The following is a 22,967-nucleotide window of genomic DNA, read 5'->3' as shown; positions in this document are numbered from 1 at the left end:
GTCCTTTTCTCCTCCTTCTTTATGAGTCTTCTGATGAGACGGAACAAAAAGGCACTTAGCTAAACACAGTAAGAACCGAGGACGATTTCCTAACCTGCGTAAGTGTCATGTAAGATATATAGTACTAAAGAAACAAAGGAAAGCTGTCCATATTTTAGAACAAATTGCATCTGAAAATGAAAGAAAAACTGAGATAATTGTGAAGCTGGAAGGAAAGCATCCATCAGATGGACTAAGAATGCACTCTTTAAAGTGGGACTGGAAAGATGTATTATCAAAAAAAAGCCTTCAGCATTTCAGAGGAGATGAAACATGGGCAGGGATCCACGGACACACAGAGGTGCTGCTCAGTTTTATCTTTAAAAATCTTTTATGCAGTTGTACTGCACCCAGAGTTGCCTGTGGAATAGGATATCATAATCAGCATGGAAAGGCAACGAGCTCTCCTTCCCCTGCAGCTTACCTCAGCGTGAAGCCATACATCTCAATAACAGCAACAAAAATCAATTGCTACTGAGAGCTTCCCAAGGTGTTTCTAAATCAGCTAGCTTGGTGCTCACCCTGAAGTTATCACCTTCTTTTAACCTTCAGAAAAGCTCCAGCACAGTCTCTGTATACTGGCAGCCTTCCAGTTTAGGATCATTAAGTGGGCAACACCAGCAGCAGAGCAGGCCTGCCCCATGCTCATGTAACTGGGTCTGCTTTCAAACGGGTGGAACATTCAGCAGCAAGACCTGGTGTAAAAGGGACAAGGTGGGACATTCAGTATTTAGGGAAGGTGGTGCAGAGAGTGTCTACTACACTGTAGGACAACGAGAAAAACCTTATATTGGCCTGTCAGAAATCTACAGACTCCCACTTACAGAAGAAGTCCAAATTGTAACAATCAGTGTCTGGGCAACTTCATAATCAGAAAGTGCAGTTCTGGAAAGAAATCATTTCTTTGCAAACAAGTAGGAAAATTAGGGATCTGTGGCAATCCTTAGTATAAAAGATGCCATAAGATTGGAGATTGGTATGCAACATGAAGATTGCCAAAATGATGATGTAAAAAAATGCTATGAAATGACCAGAAGAAAAAAAAAAAACACAAAAGAAAACTCATTGTCTACAATGGAATTTTAGAAGTTTAACTCCTGTGTTAATAGGACGTTAATGAGGCGTCAGTCACTATTTGCACTACATCTAATCTATCTCAGTACATGGAATTGCTGACTCCTCCTTCCACTGCAAAGCTATACAAACAGTGTGCGCAGCTCCAGCCTGCATTCTCAGCAGGAACACGTCTAAGCTTCGGTCCCTTTGCCAAAATGTGACATATATGTATACATTCTGTATGCATCTCTTTCCCACAGACGAAGGAAGACTAGAACAGTGTTTTAATGCAAATGCATGACTAGAACCTGGTTTAAATGTTCATTTAAACGTCTGATCAAAGAATGTAAATCTTCTATCTCATTTGCAGCTCACTTCTGTCCAGCCTACAAGCTTCTGTACCAACCAAAGCATTCCTGTTCTTCATAAAGATGTGCATAGAGGCATTTTCTGAAGATGTTTGTTCTCTTCTTACTCAAGTCTTTGAAATTAAAAGGCACTCAACCGCTTGAACAACAGATGAAAGCAAACAGAAGTGAGCACAGCCAAAACACATTGCATTCATTTTTAATTTTTGGCAATGTGCCTGAAAGTTTCCTTGCACTCTTTTTCACAGAATCATAGACTGGCTTAGGTTGGAATGGACCTTAAAGATCATCAAGCTTCAACCCCTGCTGTGGGCTGGCTGCTCCCCCAGCTCAGGCTGCCCAGGGCCCAGCCAGCCTGGCCTGGCACCTCCAGGGATGGGACCACAGCTCATGGCAGCAGTGCCAGGGCCTCGCCACCCTCTGTGTAAAGAATTTTCTCCTAACATATAACCCCACACTAACTTCTCCCCTCTTTTATTCAAACTCATTCCCCTTTGTCCTATCACTATCAGATCACGGATAAGTTGGTTTCCCTCCTGCTTATAAACTCCCTTCAAGTATTTGAAGGCTGCAGTGAGATCTGCCTGGATCCTTCTCCTTTCTAGGCAGAACAAACCCAGCTCCCTCAGCCTTCTTCTTCACAGGAGAGGTGCACCAGCCCTACGAGCATCTTCCTCCTCTGGACCGTTCCAACAGCCCCACATCCTACTTGTGCTGGGGGCCCCGTGCTGTACTGCAGATGGGGTCTCACAAGAGCAAAGCAGAGGGGACAATCACCTCCCTGCCCACTGCCAGCCCCCTGTTGATGCAGCCCAGGACACTGTTGACCTGGGCTGTGAGCACACACTGCTGACTCATGTCTGGATTTTCACCCACCAGGAACCCCCAGGTCCTTCTCTGCAGGGCCGCTCTCAATGAATTCTCCCTGTCTGTACACGTATCTGGGACTGCACCAATCCATGACCAACACCTGGCACTTGGCCTTGTTTAACCTCATTCTGCTCACATGTTGTCATGTTCTCACTTGTCAAGCCTGTCCATGTCCCTCTAGATGGCATCCCTTTCTTACATCATATCAATTCACCACACAGCTTGGTGCCATCATTTACCAGAGGCTTACACTCTCCTTGGCCATTCTCTTCTGACAAATGCACCTGTAGAATCCCTTCTTTTGTTTTTCATATTCCTTGCCAAGTTCAGTAGATGTTTTCTAGTAAATGTATTCGTTCTGAACAACAACAAATAAAACACCTATTTATGATAATGCTTTCCATTTAGTTTAGGGAAATAATTCTAACTGAGGAAAGCAAGGCTTTCTTAGAACACCATAGCAGGCTTGATGATCTTCAGTGATGGGTTTTTTTTTTTGTTTTCTGTACAGAAAGGAAGTTACATTCAATAAATCAGGAAAAACTACCAGTACTTGGCTACTACGTACCACCACGATTGGTGTCACAAACCATTACAAAAGGCAATATGTTTGACTGCAAACATGCAGAAGAGTAATGCTTGCAATCTAACTTATACTTTTATGTTTCTTACTTAAAAATGAATAGTTGCTACCATGGAATTCAATAGTCTGTATGTTCTTATATAAGACTTGTCATACGCATATAATCTGATAGGAAAACATACTGAAATCTGCATAAGAAAATTCAATGTGCATGCATTTTATTCTTCAGCAGCACTTAAATACAAGCAAATTTTCAACACCAAGTTACCTACGCTGAGAAACCTCACTGAAACACTCCTCAGACAGGAGAAAATTCTGCTATATGTAACCAACCATTCATTCAGCAAACATTACTGCTCACAGTACATGCAAAGAAACAGAGATCAGCATGGTAAAATGTAAGTATTTAAGTTCATTCACAATTAAAGGCTCTTTATTTGGCTTGAAGAATAACATGAAGCTGGAGCTGTTTTTTCAACACATACTCGGGCTATGTAAATGATAGTTTTTATAGTTTGGGGCTGTTGGATGGCTAGGCTTTTTTAATAGTTACAGTAAATTTTATTCACTTTTATAAGCAGATTACTTCTATTTGGAATCCAGTAAAGTTACTACCATGTCCTTTAGCAATCAGTTGAAGGTTTCACCGTGAGAAGCTACAGGCTCTTTAAATTAATGTAATTTATTCTACCACCCAAAATTTCCTGAAAACTTTTGGCATCTCTTACTGATTAAATCAAAATCAGCAGCCAGCTGAATGCCTCAGACCAAATTTGTTTTGATTCTGGAGTTTTTATTAATGTGATTGTTCTATGTAATGAACATGCAAGATATAAAAGAGGTTTACAAGTCCTTGACTGCCGAAGCTTGAATAATAATAAAAAAGTAATGGCAGACACTTATGTCAGCTGTATAAAACAGCAGGTCTTCTCCCTCTGAACACACTGGAGGGAATATGTAATTTACAGAATACACTTCCTTTCTGAAACAGACTACATCATGCAAATGTTGTAATAAAGAATCTTTTCCGAAGCTACTGTAAAACACATGGACAAAAACTAAACCAAAATGAATAACAGCAACAACAGATTGATCAGACCATATGATCCACTGAGCTGGGCATAGCACAAAACCTACACAACTCCAAGACAAAAAATGCTTCTGCATTGCTGCTACTAGATCAAAACTTCCACAATCACACAAAACAAAGCACTTTTGGGGTCACAAATATTTTGACCACTTAAACCATTTGACATTCAGCATCCAATATTAATTAGTAGTGAATCATCAGCACACACTGCACACCATGTCTTGTGTTTATTTGTCAGAAGTGTAGCCTCACGGTATACATGATGACGATCAACCGTATCTTGGGCTGTGCCAACTGCACCCTAGGCTGCATCAAGGGAAGTGTGACCAGTACTTTGAGAGAGGTGATTCTGCCCATCTCCTCTGCTCTCACTCCCACCTCTACTGCATCCACTTCTGGGATCCCCAGCACAAGGACACAGAGCTGCTGGAGCGGGTCCAGAGGAGGGGCATGAAGGTGATCAGAGGGTTGGAGCACCTCCCCTATGAAGACAGGCTGAGAGAGCTTGGGGCTGTTCAGACTAGAGAAGAGAAGGCCCTGGGGGGACCTTATAGCAGCCTTCCAGTACCTAAAGGGGGCATACAGGAAAGATGGGCAGGGACTTCCTATAAGGGCAGGTAGCAACAGGACAAGGGGAAATGGTTTTAAACTGGCAGAGGGTAGGTTTAGACTAGATAATAAGATGAAATTCTTTACTGTGAGGGAGGTGAGGCACTGGAACAGGTTGCCCAGAGAGGCTGGGGGTGCCCCATCCCTGGAAGCATTCAAGGCCAGGCTGGATGCAGCTCTAAGCAATCTGATCTAGAGGGAGGTGTCCATGCCTACAGCAGGGAGGTTGGAACTAGATCATCTTAAAGGTCCCTTCCAACCCAAATCATTCTACGACTCCATGATTTTATGCTCTGCTACAAGATCCTGTAAAGTATGTTTCCAGCATTAATTACAGTGGAACCTGTGTTCCAAATATTTTTAAATCACCAAGATTCTGAACACAACTCGGTCTTGGAATAATGGACCTTAAGCAAATTCTTAATCGTTAATTCTGCAGTTGAAAGGCCAAAATGGTAGGTGAAATGTGGAAAAGTTGGGAATGAAAAGCTCTTGTTCCATTTACTCTCCCCCTGACAGCAAAGCCACAGTATGAGTTCCATGCCCCAGTTTCACCTCCACGTTTTCACTCAATTTTTAGGGGCTGTTGCATCAGTGAAATATTGCTAAAAACATTACTGACATGTGGAACCAAGCCCCTTTGCCCCAGTTCTGTATACAGTTTCAGGAAATGACAGTGAGAAAGGAAGGCTGAGCAGAATTAAGGGAAAAAAGAGATAATGCAGAAAGTTGGTAGAACGCCTTCAGATGGAATCACTGTCAAAAACTACTGAATCACATTTCACATTGATGTCCTAAAAGATGGGAAATAGCAACGAGTGTCCATATGTCAGTATGCCCTGTATCTTTCTGTGAATGATGATTTTTGACAAGTGACCGCTCAGTACAAGTAATTGCAGTGTACAGTATGTAATGTGTTTCATGGTTTTTAACACCTGAAATTTCATTTCTGTCTTCCAGTATCGTGGAGCATACAGCGCAGTGCCTCTACCAGCTTCTGAAATAAACTGTAACTGATCACCAAGTATCTCACCCTGATTTTGACCCAAGATATTCCAGCACATTCCACTTTGCACTGAATCATGTAAAATCAGTTCTTGAACAAATCTGACAGGAAACACAGCAATGCTTGCTTATCTAGATGAGATCAAGCCTGAGTCCTTGTAAATGATGTACTAGGCATTGCTTAACTCCACAGAAAGAGGTAATTCTGCAATGAGAATTATGCAGTCTATATTGGACCATAAAGTTAAAGTGAGGAATATCCTAAGGAAAACAAATTTAGAGATACTGAAGTGAGATACACTTTCCTGAAAAGTAGACCAAACTTGTAGAATTTTCTGTAGTTGGAACATTAATGTTATCATGTTAAACACTGTTCTGCAAATAGATAAATTCAAAAGGCAAATGGGATCCTGGGCTCCATCAGGAGAGCGGTGGTCAGCAGGGACAGGGAGGTGATTGTCCCTCTCTACTCGGCTCTTGTGAGGCCCCATCTGGAGTACTGTGTCCAGGTGTGGAGCCCTCAGTACAAGAAAGACATGGAGATTTTGGAAAGGGTCCAGAGGAGGGCGACTAAGATGATCAGGGGGCTGGAGCACCTCCCCTATGAGGACAGGCTGAGGGAGTTGGGCTTGTTCAGCCTGGAGAAGAGAAGGCTGCAGGGCAACCTCATTGCAGCCTATCAATACCTGAAGGGAACCTACACCCAGGAGGGGAGTAAACTCTTCAAAAGGGCTGACAATAGCAGGACTAGGGAAAATGGATCCAAGTTGAAGGAGGGAAGATTTAGGTTGGACGTTAGGGGGAAGTTCTTTACAAGGAGAGTGGTTAGGCCCTGGAACGGGCTGCCCAGGGAGGTTGTGGATGCCCCGTCCTTGGACGTGTTCAAGGCCAGGTTGGACGGGCTCCTGGGCAACCTGATCTAAATGTGGATGTTTGGTGGCCCTGCTAGGCAGGGGGGTTGGAACTACATGATCCTTGAGGTCCCTTCCAACCCGGGTGATTCTGTGATTCTGTGATTCTGTGATTCTGTGATAAATTGGTGTTAGAATCTGAAGGAGCCAAAGGTGTAAAAACCATGTGGATCTAAGATCTTCAAAATAAGCTGATCATCTGCCAAGATCAGAATGCTTGCTTGGCTGTCTTACATCCCACTAAATCCACTAAAGTCAGCTTTCCACTCACCACACCAAGTGCTAATGCACACACACAGAACGAGACCATGTCACGGCCTTATTTACGTGCTGCTGCTAATTGCTTTTCAGTCTTCTAGTGAATGTCACAGTGTGCTGGACAAGGTTTCCACAAACCGTGACAGGCAGTTCTCTGACATAACATTTAATCACCCTTAGTAACAGCATGAGTCTTTTGCCATTCACATTTTACTTAAAATTGTTAAACTTGAGAGCTTAATTAACAGTGAGATTTTTGCTTCAATCAGGAAAAAAAAATATTTTATTTGTGCAACCAAACGTCATACACATCTTGCTAAAATTTCTATGAGAGTAAAGCAAACCAAGCATACAACACAGAAGAAAACCTCCTCCGAGCCCTCATATAAATGAATAATGCAGGGGAAAAATACTGAAATACAAGAAAAAGCACAAAAGCTTATTACATGCTTGCAACGCTAATCAGATTCAACAGGTTCCTCAACTAATGCACATCTAGTAAGATGGAAATAGCTTAAAGCTAAGGGACATTTAAAATAATAACCCCGTAAAAACTACAACGACCTTAAATTCACGTCATCCATTACTCTCTCTTGATATGACATTATATAAAGGGCTGAAATGATTCCATCTGGAACACCTGGAACACTTCATTAGCTGCAGGAAAGAAGGGGACAGGCTCTTCAGCACGGTCTGTTGTGACACAACAAGGGGAGATGGTTTCAAGCTTAAAGAGGGTAGATTTAGGTTGGATGTAAGGAAAAAGTCTTTTACAGTGTGGGTGGTGAGGGACTGGCACAGGTTGCCCGGGGAGGTGCTGGTGCCCCATTCCTGGAGATGCACAAGGTCAGGCTGGACAGGCCCTGAGTACCTGATGGAGCTGTGGGTGTCCTTGTTCGCTGCAGGGGAGTTGGACCAGATGGGCTTTAAGGGTCCCTTCCAACTCTAAGGATTCTATGATTCTATGAAGTGTCCAAGGAAAAAAAAAAAAAAAAAAAAAAAAAAAAAAAAAAAAAAGGAAACTCAGACAACAGAAATATGATAAATGAGCTCTCAGCATTTAAATGCTATCAGCCATTAAATAATTCAGCGTACAAAATAATCACCGAGGGTGCGCTGGGAGCGCTCAGCAGAAGCCCCTAAAGCGCCGCTCATCAACCCCCGCCGCCACTGCCCTGGGCCGCTGCAGAGCCGCGCGGTGACGGCGGAGCCCCGCTGCTACACAGCGCTGACAAACAACCGCGCAGAACAAAAGCATCCTCTCGATCTTACCCTTCGCCGGGGAACTTCCTCTGCCTTTCTCAACTAAACGAGCGGCCCGTCTCTGATTCCACCGGGTCATCCTTCTCTTCCTGCCTTTGAGATCCCGCTATTTTGAGACTTCTCGTGGTTTAGAACGCGTTTTCACACAGCGCTAAAAGCCATCGCAGCCAGGATTCGCCGTCGGCGAGCTCGGTCGCATTCCCGCGCGTGAGCATTACTATTCCTCCCTGCAGCTCCCGCAGCTCTCCTCCCCGCTCAGCCATCCAGCAGGCGGCAGCGCCACGGCCGCCCAGCGCCGCTCCGCCCCGTCTCGCTCCTTCCGCCGGCAGCCCTGAGCGCGGTGCGGAACGGGAGCGGGGCCGGCCGCGCCGTGCTGGGCGGTGAGGGCCGGGTAAGGGCCGGCGATAGCGGGGTGCTGCCGGCCGCGTTTGCGTATCCGAAACCCGGCGGGTGCCGATGAACGCAGAGATGAAGGTCGGGTGCCTCTCCTTCCGCCAGCCCTACGCTGGGCTGGTTTTAAACCGGATCAAGACCATAGAGACTCGCTGGCGGCCGGTGCTCGCCAAGTACCGGAACCGCACCGTGGCTGTTCATATCGCCGTTAAGGACTGGGAGGATGAGTCGTGGAGGGCGATTCTTTTGGATAGGTTGGGAATGACGCTGCAGGAGGTGCAGGAGCTGCTGGAAAAAGGGGAGCAGTTCGGCAGAGGAGTTATCGCAGGTGGGCAGCTGTGGGCCGTGCATTTCCGAGCAAGCTTTTCATCTCTCGGCGTGTTTTCTTCGGACGGGTGCCTGCTTTGCACGGCCGGGCGCGTCACGGCATCGCCATCCAGCTGTGCTGGGCAATGCTGCCCCCCGAGCTGAGCAGCTCTGGGCAGGGTGGCAGTTCCACTTTTTTTATTACATCTTTGAGCGTATGAAAACCTGCAGCGTTTTGCAGTGCAGTACAGTCAAGTGAACTTGTGATACGGCATTGCTTTTCATGTCATGTTAGATCAATTCTGTTTCAGTTCTACAGCTGCTCTATCGGTCTTATTACTTGGGCAGCGAATGATTTTATTTCTGTAGTACAAAGTTAGGATAGAGTGATGCTTCTTGAATTATTTTGTGCAGAATGTAGGAATGGAATGTTGTTTCTGCATTAGATATTAAAAAGGGGAAATGATCTGAAGAAGTAGAGCACAGTGTATTTGTATTTTGTAGCTCGTCCTTAGAAATAGCTGATGTGAAAAAGTAGAAATACCATCTATGTTAGAAATATAGTTGCTGAATTAATGTGTGATTAATTTTTGCTTGCAAAACTGCAATAGTTTTTAAATGTTCCAAATAGCATAGGTATAGTGTTATGGACTAGAAAGCATGTTGTAGGGCTATTCTGTTTGGATAAGAGACCCTCAGCAAAAGAAAAACAGACTTAACAAACATCATAGAAGCCAGGGCCTCTACACAAGGCTGGCTTGCCTTGCTGTGTGGGTAGGTTGGGATGCAACAGGCAGGCATCAAGATACTCCCCCCTGTCCTCCTTCCAAGCTTATCTCTATGCTAGGACAAGCAGATGTCCAGAAACAGTGACCAAGTGTTGAATGAGCAAATGTGAGAACTTAACTAATTAGTGATATATGCTTAGCTAGCAGAAATTGATGTTTAGCCAGTATGTGTATGTTTAGTTGAGTGTTGGTAAGATTGTGATCCTGAGTACCCAGCCAATGAGGAACCAGGGGAGAAAGAGATCAGCGTCAAGTAGTGGGGCATAAAAGATGTAAGGCTGCTTTCTGCAAGTTCTCCTGCTTGCAGGAGGCCCAACATTGCAACTGCGAATAAAATCTGCTTTATCAGAGATACCGTCCTGATACATTATTTGGATATTTCCAACAGGAAGAATAATGTGCGTTACTGCTCTGAATACTCAAAGTGTGTGTCAAACATTCCTTCCAGGTATCAGTTCAGTTTTCACACCCTGTATCTCACATTCTCATTTGCATATTTTTAGCAATTCCTTCTATTGCTTGTTCCAGAAGACTGGTTCTATAGTGCAAAAAATTGTTAGGTACTAAGGAATGTGTGGATTGGTAACCATGCATGCTAAACTGGGTAGTTGTAAAAGCTTCCTTGGTAATTTAGTATTTTTAATCTTTAAACAACATTGAAATTCCCTCTTGCAACAAGCTGTCTTCTGCAACGACTGACACTTGTTTAAGGTGTGCATATTTTGTACTGTCTTCTTCTGGCAGCATAAATCAGCAGCTTTGTATGTCCTCTGGGAGGTTTTACTTTTGGAAAACTTTTTTCTAGTTTCTCAAACTGTTTTGTTTTCTGATACAGGATTAATTGACATTGGAGAGACATCCTTGTATCCAGAAGATGTACCTCCTGAAAAGACTTTGGAGCTGGAAAACAAAGCTGTTCTCAGTAATCTAGAACAGAAATACCTGACTGTTGTTTCAAATCCAAGATGGCTTCTGGAACCAATCCCTGCAAAAGGGAGCAGAGGAGTGTGGCAGGTCGACATCCCTGATGAACTGATCCCTTCAGAATCGTAGGAGTTGCCCCACACTGTGTTTTCTTCTGCCTAAGTGCAAACTTCTTGACAGATCGCCTTCTTAAATACCAGTGAATTGAACAGTATTCCTTCCAAAAGTAATTGCTTGAAGAATTGCTATTCTGAAGAGAGAGAATCAAGATGCCATTTTTTATGATCATTACTGAAAATGAGTCACGTTTCACTAGATGTTTTATGTACATACAAGTGTAAATAAATCATCATTTTATAATGCATGGTCAAGGTAATGTGTTCCGATTTAAAATGATTCCAGTCTAATGCTGTGTGATGCATGTGTATATATACATACATGCATACATACATACATACATATATATATATATATATATATATATATATAAAGAACTAACAAACACTAGACCTCTCAGTCAGCTGCTAAATCTGAAGCAGTTTCTTCAAGTTTCCCAGTGGTGGTTTGTAATTCCGAACAATTGCTTAAAAGATTACATGAATCTCATACAATGATCTTGAACTCTTTTTCTCACATGGAACAGAGGCATTACCATAGTATTTTCATTTCTGAATGAAACTTTATTTCCTGATAGCAAGCCCACACACTCTCTTCGATGAAAGCCAGTGACACTCACCCCTCTTAGTTTTGGTCTGAAGCTGTTTTCTTTTAGGAGCTAAGCAGGATTCAAAAAAAAAAAAACAAAACAACAAAAAAAAAAAAAAAAAACAAACAAACAAAAAAAAACACCAAAAAAGGATAAGAGAACTGGAGAACACTTTTCATTAAGACAGATTATTTGAACATTTGCATGTCTTGCCTTGGAGCTGCTGAGAACGGAGCAGTTCCCCATGCAGGCAGAACACCCCTGCTTCTCCCTGGGTGGCATTTATTCCACTATGGACACAGGGCAGATGCAGGGAATATGCTCTTCTTTTCTCGTACCAAAGCTTTACTTGCATTTTGGACAATCCTTATTAAGTTTGGGCTGCACTAGAAACATCAGTGTAAAATGCAAAGGAGACAGTTGTCACCATTTCAAGATTGAAGAACTAAAAATTTTAATCTCATAATATATTAAAAAGAACTTTCAGGAGCATTCTCTCCCTTTCACAGGTTCAGAACAGCTTGTTTGAGCATAAATGTGCCACACAAGAGTGTTCTGAGAAATTAGCTCACATAAAGAGGATCCGACATACGCCCCCCAGCTGCTGCTCCATCTAGAGAGCTTTTGAACATGCCAAAGCTTGGAAGTATTTTCTGCTGAATCCCCAGAGATAAAGGTCATGAGTGAAATGTTTCATGTTTCCAATTTCAGAACATCCCAGCAGCCCTCTCCTTACTTGCACTTCCTCTTCAAGCTGTTCTAGATACCACACACCACACACTGTCCATTATCATCTCACTGAAGAGTTTGAAATAGAGTGCTTTCAGAAAGGTTCCAGGGCTGCTTAAATATATATATATATATATATATATATATATATATATATATATATATATATATATATATATATATATATACATAAATAAAGATGGAAAGCTACCAGCTCCCATAGAGATCTCCCTAGTAGAATTAAGCACATTCTTTTTACCTGAGGTTGATGGAAAAGCCTCTTCAACTGGAGTTCCTGAGATTGTACCAGAAGCTTCTCTTCTGTCGCATACTAGGACAGAAGTTGAGTCTGCCAAGTTAACTAGCTTGTTCAGAAGACCAGACCAGAAGACCTCCTGGTAAAGAAAGCTCTATTTTTTCCTCAGCTTAGCTGACTCCTTCAGCAGAAGGTAGTTACAGCATCAGCTGGGCTGCATCCTGCTAGCCAGGCCATTAGGAACAAATGCACCAACTGAGAAGGGAGGAACAAGGTGGGCTGCAGCACTGGAAATTAAGTTCTTTGCAGCTTTTCAGTTGAAGGCCTTTCATACACACAGAAGTGTCCATACGCTCATATCACTGCCATACTAAGAGAGAGGAAATATGACCCATGATATTTAAATAAGCCGTGGGTTTGTGCAAACAGAAAGAGGAAGTACAAGGTACAGGCAGCTGATGGTAGGTGGTAGAACTTAATGGAATATAGGTTTCAAAGACTAATTTCTTGAAATCAGCTGGATGCTAAGTAAACCAGTAAAAGCAGATCTCCCCTCAAATGAAAAAAACTATACCAACATGGACCAGTTCCTATTTTCAACAGTTTAATCATCTGTACTAAAGATATCATACAAAAAAGTTGGTAATGAAGACTGAGTTAAGATATTTATATCAGCAAACCAACCTGAAAACTAATCTTTCTGGCATAGATTACGCACACAATGCAAGAGGCAACAGTTTATTAAACAGCCAAACTAATGACAAGGTGGCATACATAATGCTCAGGAGGAGTTAGAAAGTGAACCTGGAAAAGCAACTTCACTCCCAAGCCACTGCAAAAATTGAAATATGTACCAATCTACGTAGCTAGCTCAAAAGCATCAAGTAAGCTGCTATACATTCGATTTCCTCCCCAAAATCTTTCCAGTCCTTCCTCAGAAGCACAACACACCTGTGCTTTCACAATTAAACTAATGATTGTGGCTGAGCAGAAAAGAAAAAAGAGGTACTATATCAAGACATCCACAACTACTCAGCACAGACATGGAAAATGAGTGTATATTTATAACCCAAAAGACACTTGGAATAGAACAAGCATTTCATACAGGCTTTTTAAAAAAATACTTTTAGATAATACTTATACTGTACAGGACGAGACTTTTAAACAATATATTACACTGCTAAAATGTTCATATAAATACTATACAGGCATGTGTGCCAAGTGAACCATTAGGGAGGTTCACAAAATCTCTGTGGAAAAACTCTCTATCTTCAAGATCTCCGATTTTTGTGATCCACGCCACTGAATCAAGCAAAAGCTATTTTAAATTAATTGGGACGAGGCATGAGATGAACTGCATTTGTCTGTTGATTCCCAGTTCCAGTTTTAACAGGCTGCTGTCATCTTAATCTGGCATATCGATATTTAATTTGGGAGGTGGAATCACGTATTTCCCAGGACTCTGTGTAATGACCACTCCAGTCTTTTTTCGAAACATCGGTGCAATTTTTGGTGGCTCAGGAACTGGGGTTTCTTCTGCTTCCTCATTATCTTCGTGATGAAGATCATAGGAAATATTTCCATATTCACGTAGGAATGGGAAAATCTCAAGCAGGAACTGGCAGAAGTCTTTGCGAATTCCAAACCACCCTAAAAAAAAAACAACCAAACAAACCACCACCTTTCACATGACTGCAATCAGAGTTAGAAGTAAACTGAAGAAACCAAGACTGCTTCATCTGCCTTCTTAGGTTCTCTTGACTGTTTTCATTAGCAATCTCAAATTTACGTTAGTGCTGTTTCTCAGCATCACTGACAGCAGCCATAACATTACAGGTCAGGTGATACATACACAAGTGTGTGTGCACATGTACACATTACAGCTGTACACTATAGCAAGAAGCCAGTACAATTCATGTTAAGCAGCACATCAGTAAATAAACAGAACAAGAAAGGCCTTGCATCACTCCAGCAATCAAAAACTGCCACCTGAGAAGACATTCATGCCAATTTTCACTGATACACATAGGTTACAGTACCAGAGATGCTGCAATGACATAGATTTACTAATGTATGTCAGGCTATGTGTCCAGTATTCCCCAAATACTTCTGTTGTTAGCTAGAGAGTAGCATCTCATCCTCGGCATTTATTCTACATTAAAACAACAGCACCTCTTCTGTTTATCATGTACTTTCTATCTAAACATTTGAAAGAGAGCATTTAATGAAGTGCCACTTGTGATTCAGTAGATGGCACTCTTCTGTCAATGAATACCAAGGTCAGCGTTGAGCAGTCTGCCCCAAGTCAAACCTTTCAGTGAACCAAGTTAAGATAATTAAAGATTTGCCTATAAAACCCACACCCATCTTTTCACAGAGATTATACCTGATGACCAACTGCTCCACTTCATATATCATACAACCCTAACAAAAGATAAATTGGATGTTTGCCTTTCCAAACTAATTTGGCTGCAAATTATCAACAGCATGAAAATTCACCCAGAACAATTTTCTACGCAGCTTCTTTTCAACTCTGAAAAATCCTATTAAGTTAAATTGCCTTGCTGTGAAAAAACACCAAACTGCAACATCCATAGCATCAATTAATAAATACTTACAGTGATTTCCTCCTTTTTGCCCAAATGTTGTTGCCATTAAAGTTATCAGTGAAAGCCACAGAGGAACAAATATGGGTATAAAAGAGAAAGAATTGTGCCCATCTAGTCTGTGTACTAGTAAAATCTAAACAGGAAAAAAAAAAATAATGTCAGTTTGTAATATCCATCTCCAAAGTTCTCTAAAACATGCAGTGATCTTGGACCTTTAGCTTCAGAAATTTAAGGAAAATGGCCTCTACAGAAATATGAATTAACAGATTCGTTGTGAAACAGATTTTACACACAAACAAACAAAAACATGATCCTTGGTTTTCCTATTTACAGTTTATTTTTATTCCCAAACAAAACAGGGCATCTTAATTTCAAGTTTAGAGAGAGAGAGAGAGCGCACACACAATATTCATTACTCACTGAACAAAGAAGATACAAAAAACTCGTCACACTTCATCCTACCTCAAAGGTGAGCAGAGGAACCACAATTGTCATCCAGCTGACAGCCATTGTGATGTGCGTCCTCCTCTGTTCAGCAATCACATCCATTGAACGCAAGAACAGAACAGACCAAACGATGTAATAGAGCACCACCAGGCAGAGAAAGGACATCAAGATCCACAACGGAACGCAGACAACCTGAAAGAAAAAAGAAGTTTACTGCTTTCTGCCCTACCCAGTGATGCATTTTCATTAGCCTTTATTTATTTACATAAGGCACTAACAGTAAGTTACAATAAGGACCCACATAGTAAGACTAAAAAAGAAGAATAAAATCGAGGGTAATCCTCCAACCCATTTCATCTCTAACAAAAAAGCTTCACAAGTCATATGGACTGTTACGAGCCATATCAACTCTCTGGGACTCCTCAGTAAGCTCTGTGAACTCCATCAAGCCAAAACAATCAAAAATGAAGATAGGTCTGCTTGAATAAAACTTCTTGTGATTTTGAATGGACTCAAACAGTATTGAAATTGACTTCAACGTTTTCTATGTTGGACAACTTACTCAAGGAGGTTTCTACAGGAGATCCTTTACCATGTTGCTTGGAAAATAACAATCGCAATCATGACAGGCTACTAGCTTTATGCAGTTTACAGAAATCCAGATACAGAACTTCTGTATTCTAAAACCACGTGCTTAAATCTACTGCTTCATATTTTGATAGTGACCACAGTAAATGGATTTAGACACATGGTAGCATAACAAAAGTTACTTATCACACAATATTTACCTACACATTCCTTAAGTCAACAATCATTTTCCTGGCTAGTTTACTGTTCCAACTGGGAACTTCTGTTGAGGTTTTTATTTTCTCCAGCAATTGGACAGGGATTGATTACCGTTGATGGCATGCCTCTCTTCCCCTGAAGGAAGGAATGCTATGCTCTTATCCAAAGAACAGCCTGTCTCCTATGACTACTGAATGAAATGTCAGACTTTCAGCAAAGGACTGTTAAATAAGCAAAATAGAGATCACAGACTGACCATACACATTAACTGTTCCCTGCAGCAAATACTTATATAAAATTTAGTATTTGAACAAGTTTAAGAAGAAAATACTTTACATACAAGCCACGGCCATCTGATGATCTCATCGAGTCTGAGGGCAATAAATATGAATTGCAGAATATTAACTGAACACAAGATCTCCAGCTAGAAAGAAAAGATACATTGGTTAACATTAGCATTATGAGGTTAGTTGCAAGACAACTTGGGAATCTGTCAAAGGAAAAAGCCAAACTGTTCAGGCTGGAAAAACAAAAAAGAAATTAGGAAGTAACTTTAACTATTTTCTTTAGATAATAAATATTGATAGATTTTTTTTGAAGTCCTTAAATTCAAAGTTATGAAGTCTTAAAAAAAAAAAAAAAAAAAAAGTATTTTAATTGCTGCACTAATACATTAAATCTATGTGATTTTCATCTTTAACTAACAGCAATCCAGTTTCTTTAACTAAGAGCAATCCAGTTGAAGCTCTGAGGAAAAAGAAATACACAGAATAAAAGACCACATGAGAATTTGAATTATAATTAATTATTGAATTTGCAAGATACCTAGTTTGTGAAGCAATATAGAAAAACAATAGTTTTCATGACAAATATTAAATGAAAGCTTGCATGCACCCCAATTGCTGCTATGTAGGTAGCTCTGAAAAAAACACCTCATAACTATTTCCATGGAAAATACATCAGATACAAAGAGCACAATGCCTGTATTTGATAAAGAAAAATTCTCAACTACAAAACACTGCTTTTCAACTTCACCACTATTAGCTACGCATTTTTGCCAGAGATGAACAAGAGCCTGCATGGCATACTTGTCAAAATCTGCACCAGTGAAGGTGATCCACTGTTTCAGAGCTGCTATGATTACATCTTTGCGAGGAAAACATTGCCCATCAGCCCAAAGAGAAGTCAGTGCATACGAATTTGGTGCCTTCTGACTATCTGGTGGGTGTGTTAGGACAGTCCAGCCAAGACTGGTGATGCGCTCCACAATTTGCAGACAATTACAGGGCTTGGTGTTATCACACTGCAAGACTAAGGTTGTGTTCTCTGGCCAGACTCTGCAAAGTCAAGCCTTCAGCTCAGTCAGCATCATGATGTGGTCAGAACTGATGGCCTGTCCAGGTTCCAGGAAATCCAGAAAGACAACATCTTTCCTATCACAAAAGACACTGCACACTGCTTTATCTGCTGAGGGGCTGCATCATGTGATTTCCCCATGAGAGAGGAAGTTCATGTTGCTACTCCACAGACTGCTGTTTTGACTGTAGCTCACAGCAATGCCATCATGTCTTGTTACCAGTAATTATACAATCCAGGGAACTCACAATGATTCAATAGGTCCTAACAAATTTGCATAGGGTGTTCTTTCTATTTCTGTGTCAGCATTCATGGGACCATTCTGGCATAAACTGTGATTTTCCAACACTGTGACCATTGTTTCCCATGCACTGCAGTCAATATTCAACTCTGTATACAATCTCCTGGTCAGGATCCACTGATTCATGCAGATGAGCTGACTGAGATGCTCTTCACTTTGTGGTGTGATAGCTGTGCATGGCTGTCTGGAACATGACTTCAGTGACTTTCAGGTCACTGCTGAGATGCACCACTGTGCTCACATCCATTGTTTGGTCTCCATACATGTTCAGAAAGTGCCAGTGAATGTCAATGGGTGCCATTTTTTCCCCACATGGAGGAATTCAATCCTGCCCCTCTGCTTCATACACATTTCCATGTCAGATGGCATTTTCTAACACTGCTCTTCTGCTACCATCCATCACACAGCAATGAAGGGGAACAGAACACTGGTTGGTGCTGCGACAGTAGAAGTTGAACCTTCCCACATCTGTCTCTGATATTGTGGGCAAATATAACAAACACTGGACTCAGCAAGATGCTACTCCTGAAGTTTATGGGCCAATCCTAGGCGGGTAGGAATTTCAAAGATCAAACAGAAACATTAACTGAAAAAAACCTCAAGAATATCTGTAGTTAAGCTTAGAACATTTTCTATTTTACTTAAAATGTGAATACATAAGCCACCTTTGAAATGAAGTATTTCTCAGAGGCAGACAATGTGCTCTACTTCTCAGTAACATACACGCACACTGTGTTCTCTTGCATAAATGCCTTTGGAATTCATAACATTGGGAGGGAAAAACTACATTCTAACAGGTGTCAGGCACTTCCATACTTCAGAAGTCTGCACTGTTTAAGTAGGCATTGCTTTAACAAAGCTAAAAAACCTGCATTTAAAGTAATTTTCTAACATTAACCTTCTGAAAAGTATAAACAAGTAAAAAACACACACACAAACAACTCACACTTCAGCATAAGACCAACCAACTAGAAGAATGCAAACAGGGAAAAGAATAACTAATGAACATCACATACAAAAACAAGCTTTTTCTGAGCTCACAATGATGTTCATATATGCTACTACAATTGCCATAACCATGGGAAGTTCTTGAAAAGTCTCTTTTGGGTTTAAGGAGCATTTCCTGAAACTAGTTAGAGAGGAAAGGAGCTAGAGGCAGAAAACATGGAATTATCATTTTATACCTGCTGCCTGCATTCCCAAATTACAAATTAATCAGACTGATTAAGAAGGTAAGAAACTTTCAACTCTGATTATCCAGGGCTCAGGAAGTCCAGGGGTACTGCTGCCTAACATGGAAGGTACTTTTCAGTAATTTCAGTTTCCAAGTTTCTATTATTTTATAGTCAGAGTTTGTGGCACGTTCTTATAGCTTATAATAATAAACAGACAGGTTTAAGATGTACTGCTATCTGGTAGTTGAAAAGAGATAATAAATGGAAGAGATGATTCAAAGTATTATTCCCAATCCTAACTTTTCATTTGAGTAGGTCAGGACAAAGTAAGGCAGCCACGTATGCTATGTTTTTGCAAGAGGAACTCTTAAGAAACTCTGTCTTGCACTGTCCTAGTTTTCATACATCACAACAATTACCTCCAGGGACCTGTCATGTCGGAATCCCCACACGCAGGCTGCAACTGACACAGGAGATACAAAGAACAACGGCATGAAGACCAGAAGCCAAAAATGAGTTCCTCTTTCGATTCTGTCACACACCAGGACTTCGAACATCAGCAGCAGCAGGTGGATGCCCACTGCAATTAACATCGCTTTGAACTCCACACACGTTTCTCCTTCTGCTCTAAAAAGAGGTAAAGAAGGTATTCAGTTCACTTGCCAAAGAGAAAGCACGCTGCTCTGTGAACAGCCCAAAACATTTTGCTTACAGGGATTAGTTTTGAGATAGTAACTCCGTTGTTTAAATAAATATACGTCTTACTCCCAATTACCGCTGTTAAAATACAGCGCTGATGAAGAAACAGGACTTCCTCCCTATAAAGCTGTGCAATTAGGTTATTTCCATTCAGACAAAAGAGCAAATGGAATTTTCACAATTTGAAAACTCTCTAAGGATTCAATATCTATGCAGATAAAAAAGCAGGATTTCTGTGTTACAAACTAAACACTCAAGTCATTTCCTAGCAATGTGCATGATAACCAAGTCTAAAATTACCTGCTTGTCTCCTGTCCCAGCTCTCACTGACTCTACACCTTTCCTCACAAAATGTCTTTAGTCCCCTAAATCTGCATATTCCAGCAGAATATTACATATTTTTTATTTTTTAAAAAGTCTCTATAATAACAGCACAGACAGAGAAACTGTGCTTTTTTCCTATACAAAGGCAAATCAGACAGTCCTGAACCACACAATAGAATGCATCAGAACAAGATCTGCGCATAAGACTTTCCATTTTATATCCATCATAGAAAGAAAAGTGGTATGAATTTATAACATTTGTTTTAAGGTAGTTTCCTTTCCTTAGCACGTTCAAGTTCACATCCCATTGAGATTGTCAGAAAAGTCAGCACGTGTGCATTTAAAAGACTGAAAGCTATTTTAGCTTACACTGATAATTAAAATATCACAGTTACGCACCTTTGGCAAAAAACAAACAGGAATTCATAATAGTACCTCACTTTGAAAATGTTACACGTCTGTGTATATCAGTGGTTATTACATGTCTGTGTACGTTAGTTGTTACTATGTGGTTATTTCTTATCAAAATGTAATTCTAGCCTAAAGAGAATTATCCATCTTCATTGCATGTTCAAGAATAACTAAATACTCATTCATCTGTACACTGAGGTTACATATCAAGGTGAAGAAAAATCCTCCATTCTTCAAAATGATCTGTATATTTAAGAAGCTGATTTAAGAAAAGAATCCAATTAAGTATAGCAGATCTCTAGCACTATAAAGACACATTTTTATATATTTATATCACATTAAAGAGAAGAATTCTCAACGTTCAAACAGAAAGATGAGTTCCCCCATGGCAGGTTTTAACTTCCCAAAGACAATATTCTCAAAGCTTGTGAGAAGCTGTTGCAGCTCCGATGAATACATCCATAGCCATCAAACACTGTCTGCACTCACTTTAAACGATTATCACAAGCTGCACGTTAAAAACAAACCTTCTGGATGTTGTTATGTCTCACAGTTTTTAAAAACCTATTTTGGGGTTTATTTCGGTAGCAAGATGGCCTATGTTCCCTCTGTTCTGCAAGTCAAACAGCCACAACTTACCGATACTGCGGGTTTCGGGCCCACACTCCCGTTCCCACTGAGGCGCCAACAATCACCATCAGCTTCCACAGCCATATTGGTGCAAACACAGCCCAGTAACTCCACTGAATTTTGTCATCCAGACGTAGGGATAGCAACACAGAGAAAAGCAGCAGGCAGGCGTAAATGAGAAATTTGCTAGAAAAGAAGCAAAAAGAAATTTAGGCAGGCAACTCAATTTGTTAAAGAAGAAGTAAATCGGTCGCAGCTAACACTGAACAGGACAATTCCTATCAGGAAACGTCTTTCAAAGTCCTTCGCAAGGAATCATATTAGGTCTGAAGAGTCAAAGATTCTACCACAAACATAACATGTAATCTTTCACATATAAAATCCCTGCTTCAAGGGAACACATCTAAAGCATTCCTTCATGACAAACATAACGAATGGACTTCTATAAATAGCTCCCTCCCACAAGGATCCAGTCCAGAGCTGTGCTATTACAGGCTTAGAAACATGCCAGCTGTATGTGTTGTGGGGAAATGCATTCTTTCATAGAAATCAAATAATATAAGTTAAAAATAGGGTGGACAAAGCTACAAAAACGATGTAATTTTGTTCTGAACGTCAAAGAATGATTAAAGACAAAAGATTGTTACATGCTGTGATGCAGCAGGCTCCACAGATTGTTTTTACAGTCTGTTAATTGAAAGCAATGTTATACAAAAACAAACAAACAAACAAAAAAACCACAGGTTAAGCTTTTAACAAAGTTAGCGACTATCAAGCCAACCTTGTCACTGCAATGCTGAGGGTCTCCACGTGAGTTTAAAATAGTTACAATGACACACTCCATAAGCAAGTAAATCTAAGGAGTAAGTGTTACACAGAACATCAGGGAAGGGGCACAGGAGCCGTCTGCAGCAGCAGGAATGACACGAACAACTGCGCACGACACAACCTGCTCACACCGCAGGAAGGAAAAAAAAGTCACCCACGCTCACGCTGCCATTCACCAGAGGATCTGCTCCATAAAGCGCATCATCACGCTGCAGCAACGCGCCAGTAATTACGTGTATCCCAAAGCGCGGATAACAGCACGGCACTCGCTGAGGAGCAGAACAGCCCAGCAGGAGCACTGCCTTCATCCCAGCGCCGTAACTCGCACTGCCTGCTTTCACCCTCATCACACAGCCATCGAGAACGCAGCAAGTCAGGCTGCCTTGCTTCTATTCAGATCAAGAATCTCAGATGTCCCTTAAAGACAACGAGCAGCACTCGGCAACAACAAAACCCCATACAGTTCCGGAACGCATTTCCCTGCTTTTCCATTACTTTCGAGTGGGTGTCGAACATCGCCGCAACAACGCATTTCCTGAAACGTCCGTCGCTCTTCCTCCGGTGCACGGAGCTGACCGAGCACCGCCCTTCGGCACCGCTCCGCGAGCCCGGAACGCGGCCAGCCTGCCGCCCCGCGCACACCTTAAGGGCTTCCTCGTTTGCCAATCCTTCGTAACGTTAGCGTCGCTGAGACCGAGCTCATCTTCCAAGCCTGCTCGGCAAGGCAGCGGAAGCCCCGCACTCAGAGGACCAAAACAAAGGAACGCCGCCCGCGATCCCCGTGCCCGGACGGCGCACCGCACGCAGCCCCGCACCGCACGGACTCCCCCCGCCCTCCCGCAACCACCAGTGTGCCGGAGCGGGCCGCCCTCACCTGGGGTTGAAGTCCTGGAACAGGCCCCGCAGATTCATGGCAGCACAACGCCGCTACGCTCGCGCTCTACCAGCCGTGCATGGCGTACCGCCGCCGCTTGGCTCGGTTTGGCCTGACCCGGCCTCGCGCCGCTCCGCCCCGCCGGAACCGGGCGGGCAGCCGGCCCGGCGCACGCGCACCGCGTTCCCTCCGCCGGGAAGAAGGCGGCCCGCTCCACGGCTTCGGGCGAGCTGCTGCGCATGCGCCGAGCGGAAGCGCTGTGCCGTAGGGCGGCCGGCCCTGTATCCGGACCCTGAACTGCGAGTAGCGGTGGGGGTCAGGGCTGTGCGGTGAAATTGCTGCCGTCTAGTGCGCTCGTGGGTTAAATTCATCT

The 22,967-nt window shown here is 42.1% G+C and overlaps 2 protein-coding genes across 3 annotated transcripts; one reads left to right on the top strand and one right to left on the bottom strand.

Annotated features, from left to right (window-relative positions):
- Window positions 1-8,508: 8,508 nt before the first annotated feature.
- Window positions 8,509-10,592, top strand: LOC306951305 (protein EOLA1-like; the record flags this gene model as incomplete). Its single annotated transcript, XM_079541785.1, has 2 exons — window positions 8,509-8,773; window positions 10,375-10,592. 2 exons carry the CDS (start codon window positions 8,509-8,511, stop codon window positions 10,590-10,592), a joined length of 483 nt encoding a protein of 160 aa, XP_079397911.1.
- A 2,967-nt stretch (window positions 10,593-13,559) lies between these two features.
- TMEM185A (transmembrane protein 185A) lies at window positions 13,560-22,632 on the bottom strand (the record flags this gene model as incomplete). Of its 2 annotated transcripts, XM_079541723.1 has the most annotated exons (7): window positions 13,560-13,804; window positions 14,773-14,896; window positions 15,226-15,402; window positions 16,337-16,420; window positions 19,248-19,455; window positions 20,902-21,078; window positions 22,595-22,632. In XM_079541723.1, the coding sequence occupies 7 exons, from the start codon at window positions 22,630-22,632 to the stop codon at window positions 13,560-13,562; spliced, it is 1,053 nt and encodes a 350-aa protein (XP_079397849.1). The 2 variants fall into 2 exon arrangements, with proteins under 2 accessions (XP_079397849.1, XP_079397850.1); XM_079541724.1 differs by lacking the exon at window positions 20,902-21,078.
- Window positions 22,633-22,967: the final 335 nt, after the last annotated feature.

Source organism: Tetrao urogallus, assembly GCF_951394365.1.
Source record: "Tetrao urogallus genome assembly, chromosome: 13".
Taxonomy (NCBI): Eukaryota; Metazoa; Chordata; class Aves; order Galliformes; family Phasianidae; genus Tetrao; species Tetrao urogallus.
The sequence above is the reverse complement of the archived record's forward strand: the minus strand, read 5'-3'. Positions and strand labels throughout refer to the sequence as shown.